Below are 23659 nucleotides of genomic sequence, written 5' to 3'. Positions count from 1 at the left end.
ATATCTAAAGATTAAATACGAAATATTAGTTGAATGCCTTTTAAGGTATTTTAATAAATGTATGTTAATTAAAATGTTTTTGATGGTTAATTATTTATTTGTAAGAAAATCCTTGTGAACCCTGCCCCCCCCCCCCAATTTTTTTATAACCCGCTCCTAATTCGATCTTGTGTACGTCCTCGGGGCTGATGGAAAAAATTATGAAGGCTATGGACAAATCTGTGTCTGTGTGTTTGTTTGTGTGCGCGCGTGCAGGCGTGTGTGACCCAGGTTTTTCGCACCTTCTTACACGGGTAAAGGGCTTACATCCCGTAAAGGAGAGACAGAGCCCGGGTCGTGTCTAATCTGACAGGTTTTCCCACCTAAAAAAAATGTTTTTTCCAATATTAAATGAAACAAAACTTAAAGAAGAAGCATTTGTAAAAAGTCCTCAAAAATAAGAAAACTATCAAGTGATTATGTTTTCACATAGAACTCGCTACATGACAATCATTCACATCTGTAATTAAGGAATTTTAGGGAATCCAGCCAATTAGGATCCTTCATTAATGAGTGATTACGGTTGGTTTTGTAAAAATAAGAAAACACGATGCATAAGAGAACAAAAACGAATTATTTTTATTAAGTACTTGAAAAATTAGTATGAATTTTGTTTTATGTTTGTGCATGTGCACTCTATGAAAATATTATATGTATGTTTAAGAGATGATTTTTTTTTTTTTTTTGCTATTTCATGTACAACGATGTATGAATATGATGAAATAACTATCGTAATGAATGTATCATACTCTGTTATTAATAATATGCCAGTTATATCAATTTTCAGGAAATTTCATCGTATTTTTGTATTTGAAAAAATGATCATGCATACAGAGAACACTGAACATTTTTGCATCCATATTTGAATCCAGAATTCCAAAGTTAGTCTAAACAAATTTATTTCGCTTAATTTATAAAAGAAAACAGTTAAAATTTTTTGACCAGTGCTCATCGCAGACCTAATGTAGAAAATATTTAACGCGAATAAATTTTCACAATTATAATTTCCTTCAAAAATAACGAAAGATCCTGAGAAAAAGAATAAATATTCCGGGGAAAAAAAAAATGGAATCAGCCAATATCCGAAAACGTCAGCGATTGGCGTGAAAAGTTGGCGGTCCATATTGGCGACCGTATGATCACAGTCGGACAGAACTAGAGCAGTAACCCCTGCATTGCTACTGCCCCGTCGGATGCTTGTGTTCAGCGCCGTTTTGACCGTGAATAACTAGCGCCGTATCTGCAGTGTGTGGTAGAAACAACTGCGAAAAAAGTATATTCTTAAAATCTTTATTCCCCCTCTTCGAGGAAACAAAAAACAAAAAGATCTTTCAGACCTTGATAACAATTCGAGCAGAACCCAAGACAAAAATCGGGAATTTTTTTTTTTTGTTTCTTTTCTGTTCATTTCCCTGAAGAAAAACCATTATTAAAATATTACTAATTCCAAAAATATAAAATCAATGTAGAAAAAAAAAATTTCCAACTGTATTAATTAAACTAACAACAAGGATGGAGATGTTTTCTAAACTAGAAAACATCGTAGCATCGATCAAGATCCACACGGTGTTAGAACTTTGCCGATCGCGTATCAATCGCAAGTGTTGAAGATAAAAAAAAACCCGAAAATATATATTATACCACGTTTATATTCTATGTACAAGCTTCGTACAGTGACAAATAACTTGGAATAGACGTTGGTGATATTCAGTGACGAATTCCGGAGAGAGAAAGGAGAATATCTTACGTATTTTATTGCAAGGAATATATACATATTATACTTAGTGAATATTGTGATTACGAAAATACGTACCCTACGCAACATGTATGGACATAACAAGCCGCATGTGTCAAATCTTAGAGTACAACTGCGGACTTTCTGTGTATATCTATTTGTGCTATTCGTCTTAGCTGTTATTATACAACATACCAAAGTAGATGGACAAGGCGAGAAAGGTAGGAAAATTACATAATGTGCAGGAATTATTATCACTTTTGTGGTAATTATTTAAATTATACATAATGGCAATTGAATATAACAGCATAATGTTCTTGAAATCTTGAATACATCTGAATCAGTGTTAAATTGATTTGTATTCGAATATATTTTTCGCCATATATATTGTGTTTTGAATGCATGCATTTCACTTTCAGAAGAGGCACCAGTAACAAAGTTAGGTATTGCATGCATGGAATTTTTGATTGAAAATATAATTTTTGATATAAAATTAATGTATTTTTCCATTATTTAGAAAAAAATAATCCGCGGAAATGAAATTATTTTGAATGTTTCTAATTCTAAAAATTCTCTGTATTTTTTCAATTTTTTTTTGAAATACTTATTTTATGTTTGAAATATAATATGAATTTTATGTTATAAGGGGTGTCCCGACCAACCACTGAAGTCAAAATGCTATAAAAAATAAAATTTTCATAATACTATAAGAAAAATATTTCTTTCAATCTCGAATAAAATGCAAAAACTTTCGTGTCAATCGACAGATTTTTTATTTAAAATTAAAAGGTAGAAATAGTAAATTATAGTGCAAAATGTATAAAAAGCGGAAAAAACACTAAACGCGATTTTTTCAGCTTTTTAGCTCATCCGTAAGATTGAAGAAACAAACTGCACACGATCAAAAATTTTGCAATTTTGCATAAATGCTTATTCGACATGTGTTAGTAAAACGAACCTCTGATTTTTTGCAATTGGCCAAAAATTATTCAAAAGAAAAACAGTTATTTCAGATTTTTGAAATTTGCGCATTGTCTTCAGTATTTGAATATTCATAAAAATCTAATGGATAGTTAGATACGTTAGCTCTCGAAGCTCATTTGTTTAAAATATGCCGAAAAAACATTTCTGTAAAATTTAAGAATTTTTGGTGCAGTTACTTTCTGTTAAATCTTACGGGTGAGCTCAAAAACTGAAATCTGAGAAAATCGAGTTCAAAGTGTTTTTATTTTATTTATTTATCTTTTTGTAACATATATTAAAGTAAAAGTGATAAAACGCTTATTATGATTACTGTTCTTCTCTGTAAGTTTGATAAATTTTGTTTATATTTATCATTTTTAGCGGTGATTGCTTACAATATATATAGTCTACGTTAATGTAAATGCGATAAATCAGTTATACTATGCATTCGTTTATTACGCATACTAGACAATCGTCTCGGTTTTTTTGATAAATACTAATAAAAATATCACATTTGCTGGTGAATATGCATAATACCCAAGTGTCGTTGACGAATTTGGTAAATGTTGAAAAAATTATACGTAGTGGTAATTTGAAAAATGATATGTAGAATCGTGGTACAATTAGGAAATTTGTTTAATAAGAGTTCGTTGCATCGGGGTGCGATCGCGAAATATGTTTAACCCTTTAAATGGCAAACATTGAAGTATACAGAAAAATTTTGAGCGTTTACATTAGACGAGGTAACCTGAATGATATTACGTGACAAAAAACCAATACTGTTACTATTACAAATTATGGGATGTTGAACATCGTGAAACACCCGCATTTATATGATTAACATAGATTTGAATAATTTGTAAATGCCATTTATTATTTGCCACCTTACTTTTCTATCATTGTTGAAGTACGCACAACAATATGACTACTCCACGTACATGATAGTTCCCTCCAAAATACAAGAGTCAAAAATCGTTCTTGCATGGCTTGTCAAGAAATACGAGACGTGTACCTGTGAGGCATTCTGCTGGTGATTATAGAGACTTCATGAACTGCTCACAAGTAAAAATCGAATGTTTAGAACTTGCTAAGAAGCATAAATATCGAAGCGAGCTCAACATATAAAATACCTTTATTTCAAAAATATAAGAAAACTGAGAGAAACATTGCCAAATATACGTTTGATAGCAGTTCGTTTTATCAGGGTCCGATTTTGGAATTCGTTAAATAGGAATTTGTTACACTGGGGTTTGTATATGCACAAAAACTTTAAAAAAAAAACACATCCGTAAAATCAGAGAATTTGTTAAATGAGAGTTCATTGTATCAGGTTGCGATCATAAAATTTGTTAAATAGGTGTTCGTTATATCAAAATACGATTTCTGAATTCATAAAATCGAATATATATGAGGCTATTCGTAAACATTCGTCAAATCAGAGTTCACTTTATCCGGTTTAAACTCTGCCTCACATGTGCGGTCATCCAAACAATAAATTTTATCACAGCATATAAGACCGATTTAACATAATTGCATTATGTTAAATCGGTCTAATTGTGATTCTAAATTGTGATGATGCACAATAATCATCAAACGTGATAAATTTAGTACGCTATATCAAGTTCATCCACGACGCTTGGGCATTATGAACAATCACCGGCAAAATTGATAAATTCAGAGAAATTTATCAAGCTTATTAAAATGGCCGGCGATTATACATATACATAATAACCTGACATATCACATTTACCGTAGCATATTTTATTCTATTCGTTCTTCTCTTCCATTCTGAATATCCGCGTCTGAAACCAACCAAATCGAAATAAACCACCTCAATCAGGGACTAAATGATTTATATTTTCTTCACGACCCCCAAAATTAATTGATATTTCATCAATGATTTTAGTAAGTTCGATCATTGTGACTCGATGTATTTTAATTTTTTTTAATAATTTCAATATTGTTATGAATGATAAACCTCCATCGAGTGTGGATGTCTGTTGTCAAATTCTGATCAGTCGGATATAAGAAAAAAATATTGAAAAAAAAATTAATGTAAATACGGTCAAAAATAATTCATTTGAATGAAGTTGTAGCTCGACTATAACGCCACCGCGAAATACGCGATTTTCATCTCGTTTCTGACTTTCGCTAAAAATCATGGGATTATTGCTGAAATAGTAGAGATTATTAACTGATAATCAAGTAAGGCATAATTTTATTCGATCGCAGGAATGAAACTGCACTCATTCTTGAGGGGTGATGATTCAGCATTGCGGCTCCCTCCTAATCAGATAACAGATAATAAACGGGTAAACTCCTCTTGGACGGATAAAATCCTCTGGCACCAAAATTTCTCCGATAGGGACAATGTTAAAGTTCGCCGATTATGATGATAATTTCAACGACTTTCCCAGCTTAATCCAATATTAAGCTTCACACGTTAACTGTTGATACAAATCAACCACTACACACATGATTCCTTTTATTGAACAGCATTTATAATTAATTGAAAGAATTAGAAAAAATGTATTTGGGCATAGGCATTGGCCTCCAAGTATTCGAGTTTTTTTACAAAACACAAATTTAATTATTTTATTTTTGTTGTCCACTGAGTCAATAGAGGGCGCTAACTTTCGTAATAAAAACTAAAGATCTCAAATATTGCGATCATTGTAATGAAATATGATTTTCATTTTTCATTTTTTCTTTACGTCTGATTTATTCGAGAAGTTTATTAATATTGTGCTCCTTCATTAATTTTCAATATCTGAAAATATTCTAACGTTGTAAAATGGCAATTCAATTGTTCCCCGCATAATTGGATACCCCATTTAATCGGATATTGTGTGCTGGAATAGTTGATATCTGAAAAGACGGGGCCGACAACATCTGTCATATTTGCGAAGAAGGCTACAATATAATACGTGAATTCCAACGCCAACTTTGATAACAGAAATAAGAATAAAAATATATTATTATTATTTTATTTTTTTTGTGGTATATTCATTGATGACAATCAACTTGGTCTGAAACTCTTCATTAATTCCCACCCACGGTGAAAGTTGTTTTCTTGCCTCCAAACACAAACAACTTATTTCTTTCTATGTTGGTATCACAACACGAATTCCAAATGCGATTTTACGGAATACGGCCGTATTTAAGAACCGGAAAGCAATCAAATGTGAAGATAAATTTTATGGAGTCATAGAAAAGTGCTAAGTGGCCCGGTACACCCATAATAAGAAGTTGGAGTGGGCTTGTCATCGACACGGCCGCAAGATTTGACGTGAATATAATATCTGTGCACTGAATCGCGAACATTATTAAATGGATATAATCGGATTTGTCTTTGGAATAGTTACCGTTGGTTTATATTTGCGTTGCGAATTTCCCGATATACAGCATAAAACAATTTCATTACGAATGCGGGCCGCGAGCCCGGTGCCCTCACCGGTAAAAGTATAAGCATCTGTAGTGTGTCAAACTGGGCTTGTCTCAAGAATATCTATCAGTCGACACAATTGCATTTTTATTTGCTTTGCGAACCTCTCGAAATATAATGTGAAACCATTCCCTTATGGATACGACCCACGGATCTGGTGCACAGACGAGACGAGAAATCAAAATTAAAGTGGTGTCATTAGAGGTATGTCTTATAGATGATATCATTGGCGTCTATTTGCGTCGCGAATCTCTTGAGATATAGCTTAAAACAATTCCGTTACGAATGCAACCCGCGAGCTTGGTCTCCAGAACAGAAGAGGTATCAACATTAGTGGGATGTCATTAGAGTAGTTGTAACGAGATGTTCTCGCGACAACATAAAAATACACTCTTGTATACTCGGAATATTCGTTACGAAACTTTTTCAGGATGCATCTAGTATTGTCCGATGATTTAAAAGACGTGTTTGTTCTTAATTTTAGTGCCGATTAACTAATATTCACTTGCAAAACCATGCTCTGACTAACGCGGTTATCGTCCGCTCCATCTATCGCTCAATGCGAGAATATTACTGCATAATAAAATCAATGTTATCCCGAACGTTAATATATTTCTACTAATATCTTGAATATTATCCGTGCTGAAATTGCAATAGACTAGAAAAGTGCAAGAAATTAAAGTTTTTTTTCAAGTACATTGATCAAAAGTTATTCACATTTTATATACTCGAATGCGATAATCGTAGAAGTGGCACATCCGGACGAATACCGAACATGCAAAGGTGCATTGCAACAAACATACAAGATGGACAACTTCCGTAATCGGGAATGTTCACTTTGAGCACTGGTTATGAATAGAAGTAAATTATGAAAATGGAAGCAAAACGTGTTGCGTTCTATAATTCTATAATCATTCGCTTCGAGGATCGAACTAACATACATACAAGAAGAGATATGTATATTTGGTGATTTCTAGTTCCCGTTGCCGTATTTTACTGGTGGACTGTTGATCCTAGATGCATATTTCGAATAAACTGTCCAAATAATGTGATTCGAATGATGAACTCAGATACGTCATTCATGTTGCAAGAAGTTTTAAAGTTATTAAAATAAAAATATAAAATTGTTTGTACGTACCCTGCTCTCAAAATCACACTCAGAAACTTCTCGCCCGACCACTGCTGAAGACAACAATACCAAGAAAAAAAATCCACGCTTTTAGTGTAATAACCGCTGCGATATTTGAGTTCAAAATTCTGAGGAAAAAATGGGGAAAAAAACAGATAAACTAACGCACAGTTAGTTGAGGTTTTTAGCACAGGGCATCCGTATGAAAAGTTAATTTTAATGTTTAAATAATCATAGCAACCTTTGCAACATAAATGGCGTATCTGAGCTCTAAACGTTATTTAGATACGTTTTCTAATTGGAGAAGAATGCCTCTAAGGCCAAGATCGCACTATAAAATTTTCATAAAGGTTCTTTTACAAAACTTGAAAAATTCCACCAATAAGCTTATTTGTTACATTTGAGCGAATGAATGTAATTGGTACGATTGTAGGTCGTTTTCCCTAAGTCTTATAAAAGGAACTTTATCGAACTATTAAAATGTAACCTCAGCCTAGGACTCGTGGTTCGCCAGTAAAATGCGGCAAACGGGATTAGAGAATCAACCTGCATGTAAAATTTCAGAAATCTAAATGTATATTTTTCAATTAACGAATACATAAATTTACGTATTTAACTGAAGAATTAGTTCTATTCCCTCGCTAGAAATTGACATATTGGATTGATCTTCATTCATTCCATTTTTAGTACAGACGTTCCGTGAATCCAATGACAACGTCGAATCAAAAATTAAAATTCGCATTTCAATTGGATCAAATTTAATTGGGAAATCATGAAAATAATAAGATATGTGGCCAACCCAATTTGGATATCTAAACCGTTGTATAAGAAAATCCTTTTTCACGAAATCCTGACCGACATAAAATAGCATTTCCTCGAAGAATTATACATTTAAAACTCAATTTTAAAAGAATGATATATTTCCGTGGGAAGGAAATAATACCGCAAATTTGATAACTCATTAAAAACTTTAGAAAAAAATCCATTTTTATTGAAAAATAAATGCGAAAAAACCCAAAAATTCATTTCAAGAATTTAAAAAAGATTAATGTCCGTGTTTTGTTAACAAACCGAGGAAAATAATCTCTCTTTTCATTTTTAAATTTATTCAAAAATATCATTAAATTCTTTGTAGGAAATGATAGATAGAATGAAGATCTCATTTTTTTTTCCCGGAGAACGTCATTCTCATAGGAGACAAAAAAAATAGAACAATTGCATTAAAAAAAAAGGAGTTAAAAGAACAATTGCTTTCTTCTTAAAAGACAGAAATAAGGATCAGAACAATGCAAAAAAAATTGGGAAAAAAAAACTAGAATATATGTTCCTAAGTCGATTCATCACATTCGTTTTCAGAGAAATGAAAAAAATGAAATATTTTTTGCATAAAAATTTACTGAAATATTTTTTAAAAACGGTTGTTTTTCTGCGAAGAAAAATAGAATATATATGTATGGTTTCTTTTATGATTGCTATCTGTAGAATGAAATAAATTATCGTGTTCTCAACACTGAAAATATATATTTTGTCCCGTTATTTCGTAAAATTGGTTCCCCTTTTTTTTCCGAAATGAAATAACGAATAAATTGTTGAATTTTCATGGAAATAATAAAGTAATTATATATCTTTCGAGGAAAATTAAATGAATAACTCGTCATTGTTCGTTGAGGAATGCGTTCGTCATTTTCCGTGTGGAATATGTGTGTGTATTCATGCATATTCCATTCGAAATTACCAAGTCGTTATAATTGGAAGAATGGAATGAATAATCATTTTCTTATTAAGGGAATGAAATGAATGATCGCATTCTTATTAAAAGGATAAGATGAATTATCGAATTTTTATTTAAAAAAATTAAATAATCGCAGTGTGTAAAATAATAATCGCAGTAATAGTCGTAATATCTCATTCATAGCCAGAAGATTTAAACGAGTGATCGTATTATTTGACTGAGAAACAAAATTGATAATAACCATATTCTGAGCGACAGAATATGCCGACAGTCATCCGTAGCATTCTTACCACTACTTAACCGAACTCGCACCTCGAACACATTGCAATACACGGCCCGACCTATTTATGTTATAATATATAAATTGTATGATTGCAATTATACACAAAAGTATTATATAATTACTATTATATATTACTTTTTTATCATCATTTTCCGTTGTTAAATTAATAAAAATCGCATAAACCACAAGATCTATTTAGGCGTACATGAAATTCGCATACATTCCTCTACGGAATACCTAATATTTTTGTATATTTGTGCATATTTTTCATTTTTGGGGAACTTTGACATTTTTGAATGCATATTTTTTAATTTCACGTATTAAAATATGTTTCAATTTTCATAGTATATCGGTATCATGTTGAAGGCATGTCTGCTCTTGTGTATGTTGAGAGATTTTTTTTTTTCAAATCGAGACCAGCTCACATTAATGAAACGAATTGTTTCGGAATCTCGAAAACCAAAATAAAAATTCTGAAAATCATTGTTGGGGCTTACGAATCATTGTTAACCTAGAGTTGTTTTTTTTTTTTGAAAATTTGGGGTATTTTTCAAGTTGCCTATCGTTCGAGTCGGGTCCTGTTTGCTATATATGCAAAATTGAGTGACAATCATTCTGAAATTGTAGATATGTATGAACATAGGCGTACGCAGAATTTCCTCAAGAGGGGGGTTTTAATTTTTTTCTTCTCAATGGGGGTTTACGTATTTTCCTGCAAAATAACACTATAATCTCGGCTTGGGGGGGGGGGGTTAAAGCCTCCCCCGTGTTCGCCAACGTGTATGAAGAACAGATATACAGACTGGCACACAGACACAAAATCAATTTTACAAATATAGATTATTTATCCTTCTAATTGAATACAAAACAGGAGCTAAGCTCACCTGATTAACTGTCTCATTAATTATTCATACTTCTTTTTATCACTCTTCATCTTCTCTTTTTCGAATAACCTACAAAATCGTGATAAATAAAATTATATTTTGCTCTTCATCATCAATATTTAAACACGGACTATTCGCAAGTCTTCTAACCTTATGAAATTATGTGCATTCCTGAGAAGAAGACCATCGTGGAAAGAGCGTTATAGATCCACCGTCCATTACCTTATTTCATCGTGAATTGCCCTCACGGCTCTTATAACAAATGGCGACGAGAACGTAATTCTGTTCAAACAGATGCCATCCATAGGCTTCGGTACAAACTTTCGACTCCGAGGAAGTGAAGCCACTTTATGCTAATCACAGCTCGTACTGGCTAAAAACAAAGACGGGAAAAATTAGTTTGCTTTAACTTCTCTTTAATAAACGGATTAATTGCCAACATTAATCAAGGCTTTCTTTTTCCCTGTTCCCCCTCCCTCCCTCCAGCCTTATCCTGATTCTTGTTTGCTTTCCCTTCTCGATCCAACATAATTAACTCTCCTCAATTCTCATCATCTGTAGAGCCAGCCTTCAAATATATGTTCTTGGTCTTCTTTTGTTTGGCGTCAATTTCCCGTGATAGACCAATCTTGTTGCTTATTGATGAATTTAACTTTGGTACATTAAGAGTATAATTAATTATCACTTTTTTTAATTGTCCGTATCCGTTGTTAGATTTACAACGATCAGATGAACCACAACAACTTCTTAACCGTACATACATACGCACACCTCGTACACATTACCCTACGGAATTTCTAACGAATTGATACATGTCGTAATGTTTGCTCTTTGCGCATGCGTGGCTTTCATGTATTTATATTGCCAGAATTGTGATTCTTTCGTGTTCTTGCTGGTGCTACAGTGTGGTTATCTATTCGTCTACCGATAGACGAGCACTATGTGTGAGATTTCTAGATTAATGAATGTTATTGGGCTCCGTTGCCCTAAATTTAGATTTAAATTTGGAAGTTTATGATATTGCTATACATATGGATGATTTTTGAAGCCAATATCAATTTATTTTTGCCTTTTTCGAAAGCCGTGCGTATTTTACTTGAATTTAATACAGTTTATAATAAATTTTGTTAATAAAATGTCTGTGATATTTTATTTAATGAAATTTCCGGACACACCCATCCTTCGGGCACAATTCAATATCTGTCTGAGAGATTTGAAGCTGTGGGTAGGGGTCCAATGTCAGATCTGTGGTGTCAACAACTCCTGCAATAATTACCCTTCGTCTACTTTCTGGCATTGAACTGTGCTGCACAGGCTGCATTTTAATCATGCTGTCACGTAAATGTTTTTTCCTTTTTTTTTTTTTTACTTATTTTCTACTGTACTGTATTTTGCAGTTACTGTATTTTGTACACCACAGGCTGTTTTGTGATCATGTTGTCAAATAATCGACTTAATATTGACCTTTTCGTGTCTACTCGACGCCATCCCCTTCCTTTAAACGTATTTTCGCTATTTTCCCCCACTAAGCATGGTTTGCGATATCATGTTCTATGGTAATTTTTATAATTAAGTAAATTCCACTTGACGCCTTATATTGCCCATCTGAGTATATCGCCACTTCAAGGCAACATGCTGCATATTGTAGTAGGAATCATTTTATTTGACTTGTGAAATTTAATCAAATCAAAAAAAAAATATTTTAATTACAAACACTACCAAGCCAGATAAAAACCTATGTTTGGATTCTGGTTTCCCGTTCCAAGTATGGAACCGGATCCGCTTTTCAACACGTGTAGCGTCCTGAAATTAGACTTTCTCATCTGAAAGGGCTCTGGAAGGTGTTCTAATTGTCACAATGACCAAATTGAGGCAATGGACATTTCGAATCACTTGCTTGTTACGTATTGAATAAATTGAACAAAAATTATCCAATAGGTTTCATGATTGCTTCAGAAATCTTTCGAATTTCGAATATTCTCCGGTGGTTTTAAATGGTTTTAAACAATGAATTTCCCTCAACCCTGCATACTTAAAATGAAATATTTATCATCACATTTCTTTCAACATAAAATTTACAACGAAAAATGTAAATCCAGTGAAAAGGTTTAGTGATATTTTTCTGGAATATGATACTGTATATACTGATTCGGGTAATGCATTATTCAAAGTCACGTGCCCGAAAGGGCATATAACTTTCTGGCGACTTGTCCAGCCCTGGTCTAATCATTAAAAATTAAAAGAACAGATGGGACAGCTCTTAGGTTGTGGCGATAATGCAGGCGTCGCAGTGCGCATTAATGATAAGTCAGCCTAGATTTATCCAGAGGTTATAGCTGTGATAAGTCACTGGTGGGGAAAGAATGTATTTAAATACGATATATAATCCGGAGTTAACAAAAGTAATTAATGACGCAAAAGAGTTTAGAAGTTTTCAATGAAGAATAATGGTGATATATGCCATTATATGTACATTCTTATAATTGGAATCACGAAGAATGTTCCGAATAGAACAATTTCTCTTTCCATCTAACATTTACCTGAGCAAAGTTCTCGTTAATACAACTCGTATTTCGATTACTCTCACTGAATACTAATGTGTGTGCAACAACGAAATAAAATAAAACTTTCTAATATTTCTTACAAATAGCGGATGTTCTCTCTCTACCTTGTCTTAACGTAAAAATGGCGCTTTTATACTAGACGAAAAGCGAATGTGATTTCCACCGTTTCTGTAGCATGGCACATGTTTCAGGATTGCATGCCTAACGCGCGCTATACGAAGAAAGCTGCAACCGCTACGAAATTCTCGCGTGTCTCGTTATCATTAAGAAGCACCATTTTGAAGAAGCGTTTCTTTATTTCTCCTCCTCCTCCTTCTCCTTTTTTCTCCCTTTATCCGATTTTTTTACGGTCAGTCACTCATGGAAAGGACGAGATTTTCTGAAACTAAGAAACATTACTCCGACATTAAACTTGGATGGGTGTCAAAAGTCACTTGGACACACTGTAATTTTTTTCTTACCCTCCTTCGAGAAATATCCTTTGGAATGGGAGTAAAGAGTTCCCGTACGTAGAATATAAATATAGGCATACATATATACGGGCTGTTCCTTAATCTCTATAGTAAATGTGTCTCCCGTTTTTCAAGCATTAGGGGTATTAGGTCCATAAGGCTATTAACTGAGACTTAGACAGACCAGAAGAGGTTTTATGCTGTAATTACACATTGAGAATTGATAGTAGGTCTGCGTACCGATTGAAATGCGTAGAAGACGTGGGTACCCCGGAAAAAACAGAGTAGAATGAATACTTACCTGTATTTATGCGTTGGAAGCTTGCGTATTTTTATCGTTATTTAATTTTTTTTCGGCATTTTTTTTACATTTTTTATCTTGATATCCAGAAGATATTCGATCGAGCCCAACGCTTAAAGCTTAAAGCGCTGTGGATCGGTATCATAATTATTGGTTTTTGGTCGTCTTGTAGTAAGCACGGACCTTACATGCTCCTACTGTGTACGCCTCTGCGATAACCTTTATTTCCAATTTACACTATTCGTGCAATTCTGTTTCACAGTTACAATTGGATACTCGAGCATCTTGAAACATTCGCGATTAACTTCATGGTTTGTTCCAGAAAAATAAAAACAAAACTTTCTTATACACATCGTCACTATGATTTCTAGGGAACTTCACTTCCTCTATAGTCATTCAATCACGAATTAACTGATGATACTGTAAGTCGCCCAAGCGTTTTCATTGACATACGCCTGGTTAGCTCCTAGTTTCATTGTCTATCGAACAAGAATGGTGTTTTCAGTCAACCATCTTGCCACAATGCGTTAGTGAGTGCATCGAGCTGGACTCTCATCATGAGGATCCAGTTTCAATCCCCGTTGGTGGCTCAGTCGTGGTTGACTGAAGTAGTTCTTCTGCTGTTTTCCAACTTTGAGGCGCGTATGCGAACCGGTCTCACATTTGAAAAAGTATCTTCGCATAGACTTGGCAGACCATCAACATGATACTTATATAACATGAATGTTCGAGTATTTACCATATTCACTTCAAAATATTTAAAAATTGCTATCATCACCACACCAGCAAGAACACAACATACACAGCTCTGACAACATAAATATGCTAGAACCACACAGGAAAATATTAGTGCATGTTAGCTAATAGTTGAGTTAGGTCAGACTGTCCATGCACGGCGTCGTTCACCTTTCTAGCATCACTTAGGTCTTCTTCTACTATCTGCTTATATTTCTGCCTTGAGACAGGGAGGTGGGCCATGACCTGGTAAGGAGGAGGAGATCTCATTCACGTCATTTAAGCTACAAGGGAATAAGCCCATTATTTCTGTAGCGTAGTTGTCTAACGCACTCAACCAGCATGCAGAGGACGTCTGTTTGATCCCTCGTAGAGGCAGACAAACATGACCGCTGACCATTCAGAGGGGCCATCTTGAATTAATTTGCGTTCTCATACAAAAGGGCAGTTGAATTTCCTCCTTGGATTAATCTTCGCATCAGCCAGCTATCAAAATCTTCGCTTGAATATCGGAAACTGATATCACATCTTCAGACAATTGCCGAATTGTTACAAAACATTAGTGCTTGGCAGACTCCACACTCTGGTCCTTGAAAATAAATTTCAACTTAGACAATGTCGGGTTGATTGGCTTTAAACGTGAGCCGCGCTGGATAGAGGCCGGATTCGCAACATATAAAATGTAATAATAAAAGGGCATATTGCTCCAAAATAAAAGAAAAAAAATTATACTCCAATGTGACGCTTTAATTTAAGGTCTAAATTCATTTACGGTTTTTCTGAACGTTTACATCTTACAATTTTCCCATTTACAAACATGATCTCGGCTCAAACATGACTACAATTTCTCAACTTATACTAATACTGAATAAAAATGTAAATAATAAATTATTGACCGTCACCATCAAGACCGTAGCCTTTTTAGGATTATATTTCAGAAATCTGCTCTATTAAGAGCCGGGGGAAGCCTTCTCCCCCGACTTTTGTTAAACAACCCACATGATGCTTACAAATAAATGGCCCAACGTGCCAAACACGACTAATTAGCCCCTATCTCACCCTAAACGCCTTAGTACGTTTTCTAAAGAATATTAAATTCTCATATTTTTGAAGAGGAGGACCCTCGAAGTGCCTTATCACTCTGATCTACACTCTACACACGACCACGTAATTGGAGTGACAGAGCGTTCACCAGGAAATCAAGAGAGTTAACCACTCTCCCCCTTTTTTGTCGAAAACCAGTGTGATTGGTTGAACAAAATCAACTGACGACCAGCAAACGGTTTCCATTGGTTCTAACAGGCACGTGTAGAGTGGCGTGATGTTCTTTTGTCTGTGTAAGGTGATGACAAAAAAATATATTGCAACAAACTGTACGCATCTATTAAGAAAACACAAAATGGTGAGCGTCTTATACACGATTCCTAAGAGTGGAAAAAGAAAGAAACCTAGACGTTTTATATCTGATTCTATATGTATGTAGTGGGATTTTTAGAATAATACTTCGGGATGAGGATGGAATTGCGATCATGGCAAAATCATCCTAGTCCCACTATTGGTTGCAATGAAATTGCTGCCGCTAAATGGACGGATAAAAAAAAAGACTCGCATAGAAGCAACACTCTCCGGAGAGTATCTGGCTTCCCGCTTGTGATCAATATAATTGTAGCTAGCGAGAAGGCTCTTTGGTAATTGATATATATACACACATACATATCATTCCTCCTCGATCCTCTATAATAAGTCCAAATGATAAGATGTGAAATGCCCCCGAAGCTCCGAGTGATGCGATCTGGGTTCCAAGGAGGAGGAATACGTAATAAAATCCGGCAATGGCCTCGCGATGGTCCAGTATTTATTAAGATACTAATGTCGATCCTATTTTAGGAGAAGTAACGTTGGTTTATCTTCATTGGACAGTAATTTGATTAGAAGCATCCGTCTCTCTCTCCTATATATATTTTTTGCCTGTAGGTATACCGATAAAAACTGTTACTCGCTGTAAAACTTCTACGATTCGACGGGTGCTTAATGGAAGGATACCGAAAAAAATAGCAACTGAAGTGAAACAGATGTTCCTATGAGACTGGTATGTTTCAGTTTAATCCAAATACCGAGTCCGAACTTTATTTTATTTGTGTTTCCTTTTTTCTTAGTGTTTTTTCCTTAACTTCATGCTTGCTAGAGGTTAATGAAACCTTGTCAAAATAAAACAACCGACAGCCAGATATATATACACAACGGTTGACGAAGGGCAAACATGGAGGCTTTGCCTCAAAGGCAAACATGTTGACATTTAGGTTATTGACAGAAAGGAAAAAAAAATTGAGTCATACTATGCAATTTACAGAGTATGTAGGATTGAGTTTGTGTGTGTTAGTGAAGTTCATATAGAAAGAAATATTAAAAAAATGATCATTTTTGTGTATTTGTATTGTCTAACAAAATTAGAACTGTTTGTTGGAGAATACCGTTTGTTTTACTGGAATTGGACGTGCCAAATAAGATGCGTTATTCAAACGATAGGCCTATATCCCATTCACACCTGAGCCGAAACTGACAATTAAAAAATGTTTTTTTTTGATTGAATTATGTTTATTGTGTGTTGAAATTCCATTAAAAAACTGATAATAATATCTTTACTAGGAGACCATTCAAGTTAGATACACATATGCAAGTCTCATATCTTAACTTGAAAGAAAAAAATCGGTCAAAACCATTTAAAACCTTTAAAAATTAGATAGACATATGCACCTCTTTTGAAGCTGATAGGTTATTAAAATATGAAATCAGGGACCCGGTATTTTTTACAATATTTCTACAGAAATATTCGTATAAATACGAATTCGATGTTATTTCAAATTCAGTTCCATTAAAGAAATATTTTTGTTTGTGTTCCATTAAAGAACAATTTTTCAAATTTCATCCAAAATCGCCTAGAAGCTAATATGCGTGGTTTAATACTTTTCATAGGATAATATTCGGCCAGTAGTTTTCAAAAAAAGTAACATTTCCAGCTATTTTTTTCATGGTTTCTTATTTCTGATGAAACTGAGTCATCGGAAAAGTTTTTTTTTTTAAACTTATTTGACACTATTTCAAAACAGAAATGAAATAATAAGCCTCAATTTTATCTCTATGCAGTGAACACTCCCCGTTAACGGACACCTTCCAATTCCCGGTCCCGTAGAATAGCGTTTTATGCACGTATTTGACTCCCCGTTAGCGGACACTCTCGATAGCTGACAGTGAAAGCAGGCAAACTAATTTTCCATATTCTAATTTATTAATTTTTGGTAATAAACCGATAATTTATCATATTTAACAAGCTTATGTCAAAAATTCGTGTTGGTAAATATGATAAATCGTCAATTAATTACTTAATTAACTGAGCATGTCTATAGTCTAGGATGGTGAATTCGAATTGTAATGTGTTGCGTTTGTTTGTTGATACAACGTGAAGATTAACGTTACAAGAGGATGCAACATAATAAGATTGATGATATTATTATCAATGTTTATACCTTATTCACATATTTTTTTTAATTTGGTTTTTGTTTCAAAATATGCGTGGTGCAATTATCATGTAATTGGTTTAGAGATGAAAGGTTTTAATAACATGCAAAGGTTAATTTTTTTTTCAATATTTAACAGACTTTCCAATTTTATTTGGGAATTATGCATAATCGCCGGTAAAAGTGATACATGTAGTGAAATTTAATCAAAAATTTTAGATGGAGACGATTGATGATTCTGCATAATCGCTTTGACAATAATTAAAATGTATAGGTACCAATTGTGACCGATGTCAAATGTCATATAAATGCAAAAGTCGTATAAACGAGATCACGGAGTGTGTAATACAAGTTTATCTTGCACTTTTAAGATTCACTAATTTCATCTACTGCTAACTTCAGAGACACAACAAACCATTCACGTATTTTAGAAGGAAAAAAACAAAAAAAAACACTAACGTACGCATTTCTGACTTCACTAATTTCTAAGGAAATACAAGCCACTGAATCTTAGTCGTTTTTTGGAGTACATACACGGAGTGAACACTTTATTATGACCACCTCGTCAGTATTCCATCGGGCTCTCTTTTGCCTTGAATACAGCGTTCATTCTTTTTGGTATGAACTTTACGAGATATTCGCATGTATTCTACGATGCACCCGGCTGAACTGTCATCGTTCCGTTGTCTTCCACAAGTCTGGAGCCGATCCATTCACCAGTCAGTGGCGACCACGACATGCACGTCGAGACCCGACAAACCAGTCGCGGCCCAGGCTCCGTCCCTCCAGGGATATAAGCCTTTTACCCTTGCGGGTTGGGTCGCGCTGGTGCACGTCGAGACCCAGTTTTTGCCGACAGTTCAGTGTTTTTCATTTTACATGCAGCTGTGTGTTTAGAACATTTTCGCAAATGTGGCGGCTTTGCTGATAGTTGTACCACGGCTCCGAGCTTCCACTTTCTCACGAACCATCTCACGTTCAATATGCGTGAAATGACGTTTTATCCTCAGCTCTTCACTATAAATTCACCTTAATTGACAGGTATAGTCTGGGGAACTATACCTTCTTTAATGCAAGCCTAGCCCTCTAGCGGCAACAGTGTGACACGACATCTAAAACTGTCAGGTGGTCATACTCACGATGTGGATATTAATATTCGTTTTTTTTTTTTTTTTTTTTTTTTTTCACTGTTGGGAAATACGATAAACATGTTGGGATAAATCGGGAAGCTATCCATACTTAGAATAAGACAATCATAAGTATTCTTTATGGGCATTGTATAATATTTTATCATGTGTATATATTGTTTATAATTTGTGTTAATTGCATTTTTAATTGGGTTGCTGTTTTTTTGAAATGTATGACATCCATATTTTCATGGGCATCTTTTTCTCAGCCACCTCGTTGGGCATTTTGCCTGTTGTGGCGTTGTATTTGTATTTGTATAATTTTTTTTGGTATTTTCAGGATGTTTTCACCATTTCAAATTTTTTGATAATGGGAAAGACTAAAAAAACTATATGTGTGTGCGAATACTGATTGCATTGAGTACTTATAAAAAAATGCTTGGATATTTCTTGGAAAATAAATAACAGATGCATTTTGTCTTCCTAATCTTAGATACATATAGGAATTTCCCGGGAGGGGGGGGGGGGGTTCATTTTTCGTTTTTTTTTACTGCAAAAAAAACCTACCTTTCTATAGTAGTTAAGTAACCCCCGTAATGCTGAAAGAGGGGTTAAATGGTTAAATGTGTTCCCTATTTCGAACTCCGCCCAGGGCACCAGACCTACTTGCTCTTCCTTAGTTGCGGCCTTGTTCACAGTTTATTGTATGGAATTCCAATGTCGATATAACATTTATAGCGGGCGCAACTTAAAATAAATAGATTGGTGCGATGAATTGGCCCTATCTCGAAAACGGCGTAACTCTGACGAGTGGTTTCACTGACATTTTTACTAGAAACGACAAGACTTTACCAATGATATTACTTTTGCCAAAATCAGCAACTGACACATCGCTCATTTCCCTAGGGGTTATTCAAGTATTACGTCAGCATCAAGGGGGGGGGTGGTTTCGGTATTTGCTGACTTTTGATGACGGTGGAGGGGGATTCGAAGGTTGCTTACGTCATCAACCACCCATTTTTGAAGATATGAAATATTCTAAGCTGCTGACGAAATTTTGCTGACTGGGGGAGCGGGGTCAGTCTTTTGCTGACAAGGAATGGGGTCAAAAGTGGCTGAAAAACTGCTTACGTAATACTTATTGACATGAATGGTTCAGACAGAGATATTGTAGTAAACAGTGATAAAGTGAGTGATGGGGGTTGATTTTCAATGACCAAGGTATTCGCTTACTCCATTTTACAAGGTTGCAGCTCCAGGGAAGAGAGTAAGGAAACAGTTTGAACGAAGGGAATATGTTCGATAAGGTGACCTAAAAAATAAAATAATTTTCTTATACTAGGAAAAGGACGACGGGAATTTCGGACAACCTAGAGCGACGAAAGCGGTCATTTTAAACGCAATAGGTTAAAAAAAATGAATATTTAGATTATTTTTCTTTACCGAGACTTAAAAACTGTAAGGATTCAGTCTCTTTGGCTATTTTTTTTGCAATAAACCCTTGTTATGAAAAAGAGTAACCCGTGTTTTGTTACTTTGAATGGAGGTTTGATTATGAATATTTTAGCTCTTGTAATTTGCTGCTTCAATCTCACTTTCAGTCCACTGACAAGATCCGAAGTATTGCAAGCTTGACAAATTTATGAAGAGATTTCATGTGCAGAATGAAAAACCGTGAATAAAATCACCAAATCCTGAGCAATGTGAAATGCATATGCAAAACTGCTATTCCATGTCGATCAGATTGTTCACTGAATGAGTTAATTTTGTCGAAAACCTCAACGACACTCATTAGTAGACCAAAAAAAATTCATAATTTTTGACAGAAATTTTCATTGTCCACTGTTTCAATTTTGCGTGTGCTTGGTGCTCAAAACCTAGATTTTCTCTGCTTACCAAATGTAGAATTATTCTTTTACTCAGTCGAAAGCCTGGCATGTGGTAAAATAATAGTTTCCCACATCATCCAGCAGGGACCCTAGTCTGGAATATTTGGTAAGGTCCCCGGGGCTCCCTTCTATAAGGAATTGATGGTGTGAAGAAACGGAAAATGATAAGAATTGCCTCAGCCTCTAGGCTGGAGCCGCGCCTATGAGTAGAATCATGCAAAATGAATATTATTTTCGTTGCGCAACATTTCACCAATGAATGCAATGCAGTAAAAGCGCAAAGCACCATATAAACCCTAAATGAACGGTACGCGTACGACGACGAACTTTTTTAAAATGTGTACCTTTGAAAGATACAGAATGGGAACTGGAGAAAAGCAAACACCATGATACAATATTTATTCACCCAATGTTAATGTTTGTATTGAAAGACTGTACATTTCAGCATGTTTGGCAATCACTTTCGTCAAATATATCTATTGCTACCGTTCTAGGTAGATTTTGTTTTAGCATCAACTAAGAAACATAAAACATTTATATTTTAGGAATTTAAGAGCCTTAATAAGATTAAAAAAGTCGTGCAATTTCAACAACACGAGATAAACCGTTCGAGTGTAATCGCAGATCGAAATGACTTTGCGGTAAAAATCACCGCTTCCGTCGTTCTAAATGAAATTAATATAATCGATATTAATATTAATTGGTGTTGCATGATATCACTAAAAACGAACATTAGGGTCCTTTTATAGCCACCACTTGCATAATTGAGTCTGGACTTTACTGCACGCACTGTTGGGCCATTATTTTAATAAGATAACATTTTCTGGACAATGAGAGTGCCGACTGAAAGTAATCGGGGAAAATTAAACACGACATTTTCATTTGTTTTTTTCCCGGAAGAACATGTCGAAAGCATTCATGCGAATTTACCTATAAATTGAGCAAACTTAATTCATCATCTCATTAGTGCGCGCTACTACTCGTTTTCTTGTTCTATCGCATCTGTCATTGTCATACCTAATTCTTTCAAATTGATTTATTTCGATCTGAAATGACGTCCTCACGCTTTTCATTCATTTCCCTAAGCTGCACGTCGTCTCTCCGATGTATAAGTGAAGGGTGCTCACATTTACTGAATAATCAGTTTTAACATCCAATATATATATATACATATTAATAAACGTTGAATATTTAATGATTCCAAATTTGGACGCCGAACATGTCAAAATGAAATTTACAAACCAACCAAAATATATATGTATATAACATGCGCTTTTCAAATTTACCGAAGCAAATTTGCCGTCGTTTTGACAAATCGAGACTAATATCCTATTCCATGCTCGTATTGTTAATATATTAAGTGGAACTAATTCCATAATATCGATCCATCTTAACATCGCCTTGCCGTGGGCGTGTTTCTGAAGCTATGAAATGGAGCCATTACTTATTTAATCACCAGAATTAAGTGTGCTGAAACAGAAACTGAAACCTTTTTTTGGCAGGAAAAGTCATATATATGATTTTTTTTTCTCCCCTTTCCGCTCGTTTTTCTTCTTGTTTCCATGTTTTCATGTCCAGGTTAATGGTTTGTGCAATTTCCGGATTTTATGTATTATGTGTTCGAATATCTTTTTTTTTTTTGTATGTGGTTTAGTTTGCCTTAATGTGGAAAACCAAGAACATAAATATGTTGACCTATTTTTAAAGATTACGTGGATATATATATTGTGCGTATAGGCCAATTAAAAATCAATTTTTGTTGGATACGGTATTACAGTTCTGGTGAACCCTGGGAATAAATTGGGAAAGAAGGAAAATAATTTTTAGAAAACCTCGCAAACTTGCATCTCCAAATAGAAAATATTCAATAAATATGGGTATATAAGTTGTGAATTTATTAACCAGCCACCACCGCGTTGAATGCATGCATCCTCCGTATTTCCAACGTACATAAATCGTACGGTAATTTCAGTCCGAGAACTTGCCAAAGTGTGAATCGCGGTTTTTTTCAACCACATAATTACGTGATTCGTAGTTTCGGGAGTCATAGTTATTGAAAAGTAAGCGTGTGCCACTTATTAGTATTAAACTATTTTTGTACATGAACTTCCCGATCAGGACAAGCATTATACGGCAAATTCAATCTCATACGCCAAATCCTTGATTTTGTATCAATTGTTTGACTATTCCGATAACTTCAGGCTCACCCTGTATTATTGAAAAATTTGCTTAACTAATATGTTATTTTTCACACAAAACTGTATTGAATAAATTTCTCAACAACGTGGATGCTTAGCTGTAGGAAATTTAATAAGTCTTCACGCGCACAAGCTCCAGGGCCGTCCATACAAGCGTCGATAACAATTCGTCGATACAAATTCACAGCGGTGATAGTCACAGTAAAAAAGTGAGTGTTGTCAGTTAATTTTACATTTGATGGATTCTCTGTCTATGAATCTTCCGTCGATAAATTCTGAAAGCGAATTGTTGGTGGTGAATTTTCTGTGAATCTCGATTGCAATCATTCTCGAACATCCACTTCACATTCTTCATCTATTTTATGTTAATAACTCAACAGATTTCTTCTCAGTATTTTTTTCATCAGAAGAAAGTGGATCGAGAGAAACTTTCACACTAGAGAAAAGTGAAAAAGGTGAAGAATTTGTGACAAGCTTTGGAAATAAAAGTTAGTGGTCTCTTCTGGGGGGGGGGATTTGAAGTTTTAAAGAAAGTAGAGAAGGTTTTATTTTCCTGGAAGCTGCCTCAGTGAACCCCGTACAGCTGAAATCACGTCAGCATCTTCAATGAATTTTTGCCACGGAATTTCACCTTCAACATCGGAAACAGTCAGGAATCACAATTTTCT

The 23659-nt window shown here is 34.6% G+C and overlaps 1 protein-coding gene across 1 annotated transcript in view; it reads left to right on the top strand.

The window, feature by feature from the left end:
* The first annotated feature begins 1218 nt into the window (after positions 1–1218).
* LOC149071777 (zwei Ig domain protein zig-8-like) overlaps positions 1219–23659 on the top strand; it is a 233021-nt gene continuing 210580 nt past the window's right edge. The window contains exon 1 of the mRNA XM_089247846.1: positions 1219–1995. Coding sequence (XP_089103972.1) covers positions 1863–1995 — 133 coding nt within the window. The 5' untranslated portion in view covers positions 1219–1862. The remainder of the gene's footprint in view (positions 1996–23659) is intronic.

Source organism: Pholcus phalangioides, unplaced genomic scaffold, assembly GCF_987345545.1.
Source record: "Pholcus phalangioides strain wild (caught in Gottingen) unplaced genomic scaffold, Ppha-v1.0 ptg000018l_1, whole genome shotgun sequence".
Taxonomy (NCBI): Eukaryota; Metazoa; Arthropoda; class Arachnida; order Araneae; family Pholcidae; genus Pholcus; species Pholcus phalangioides.
The sequence above is the reverse complement of the archived record's forward strand: the minus strand, read 5'-3'. Positions and strand labels throughout refer to the sequence as shown.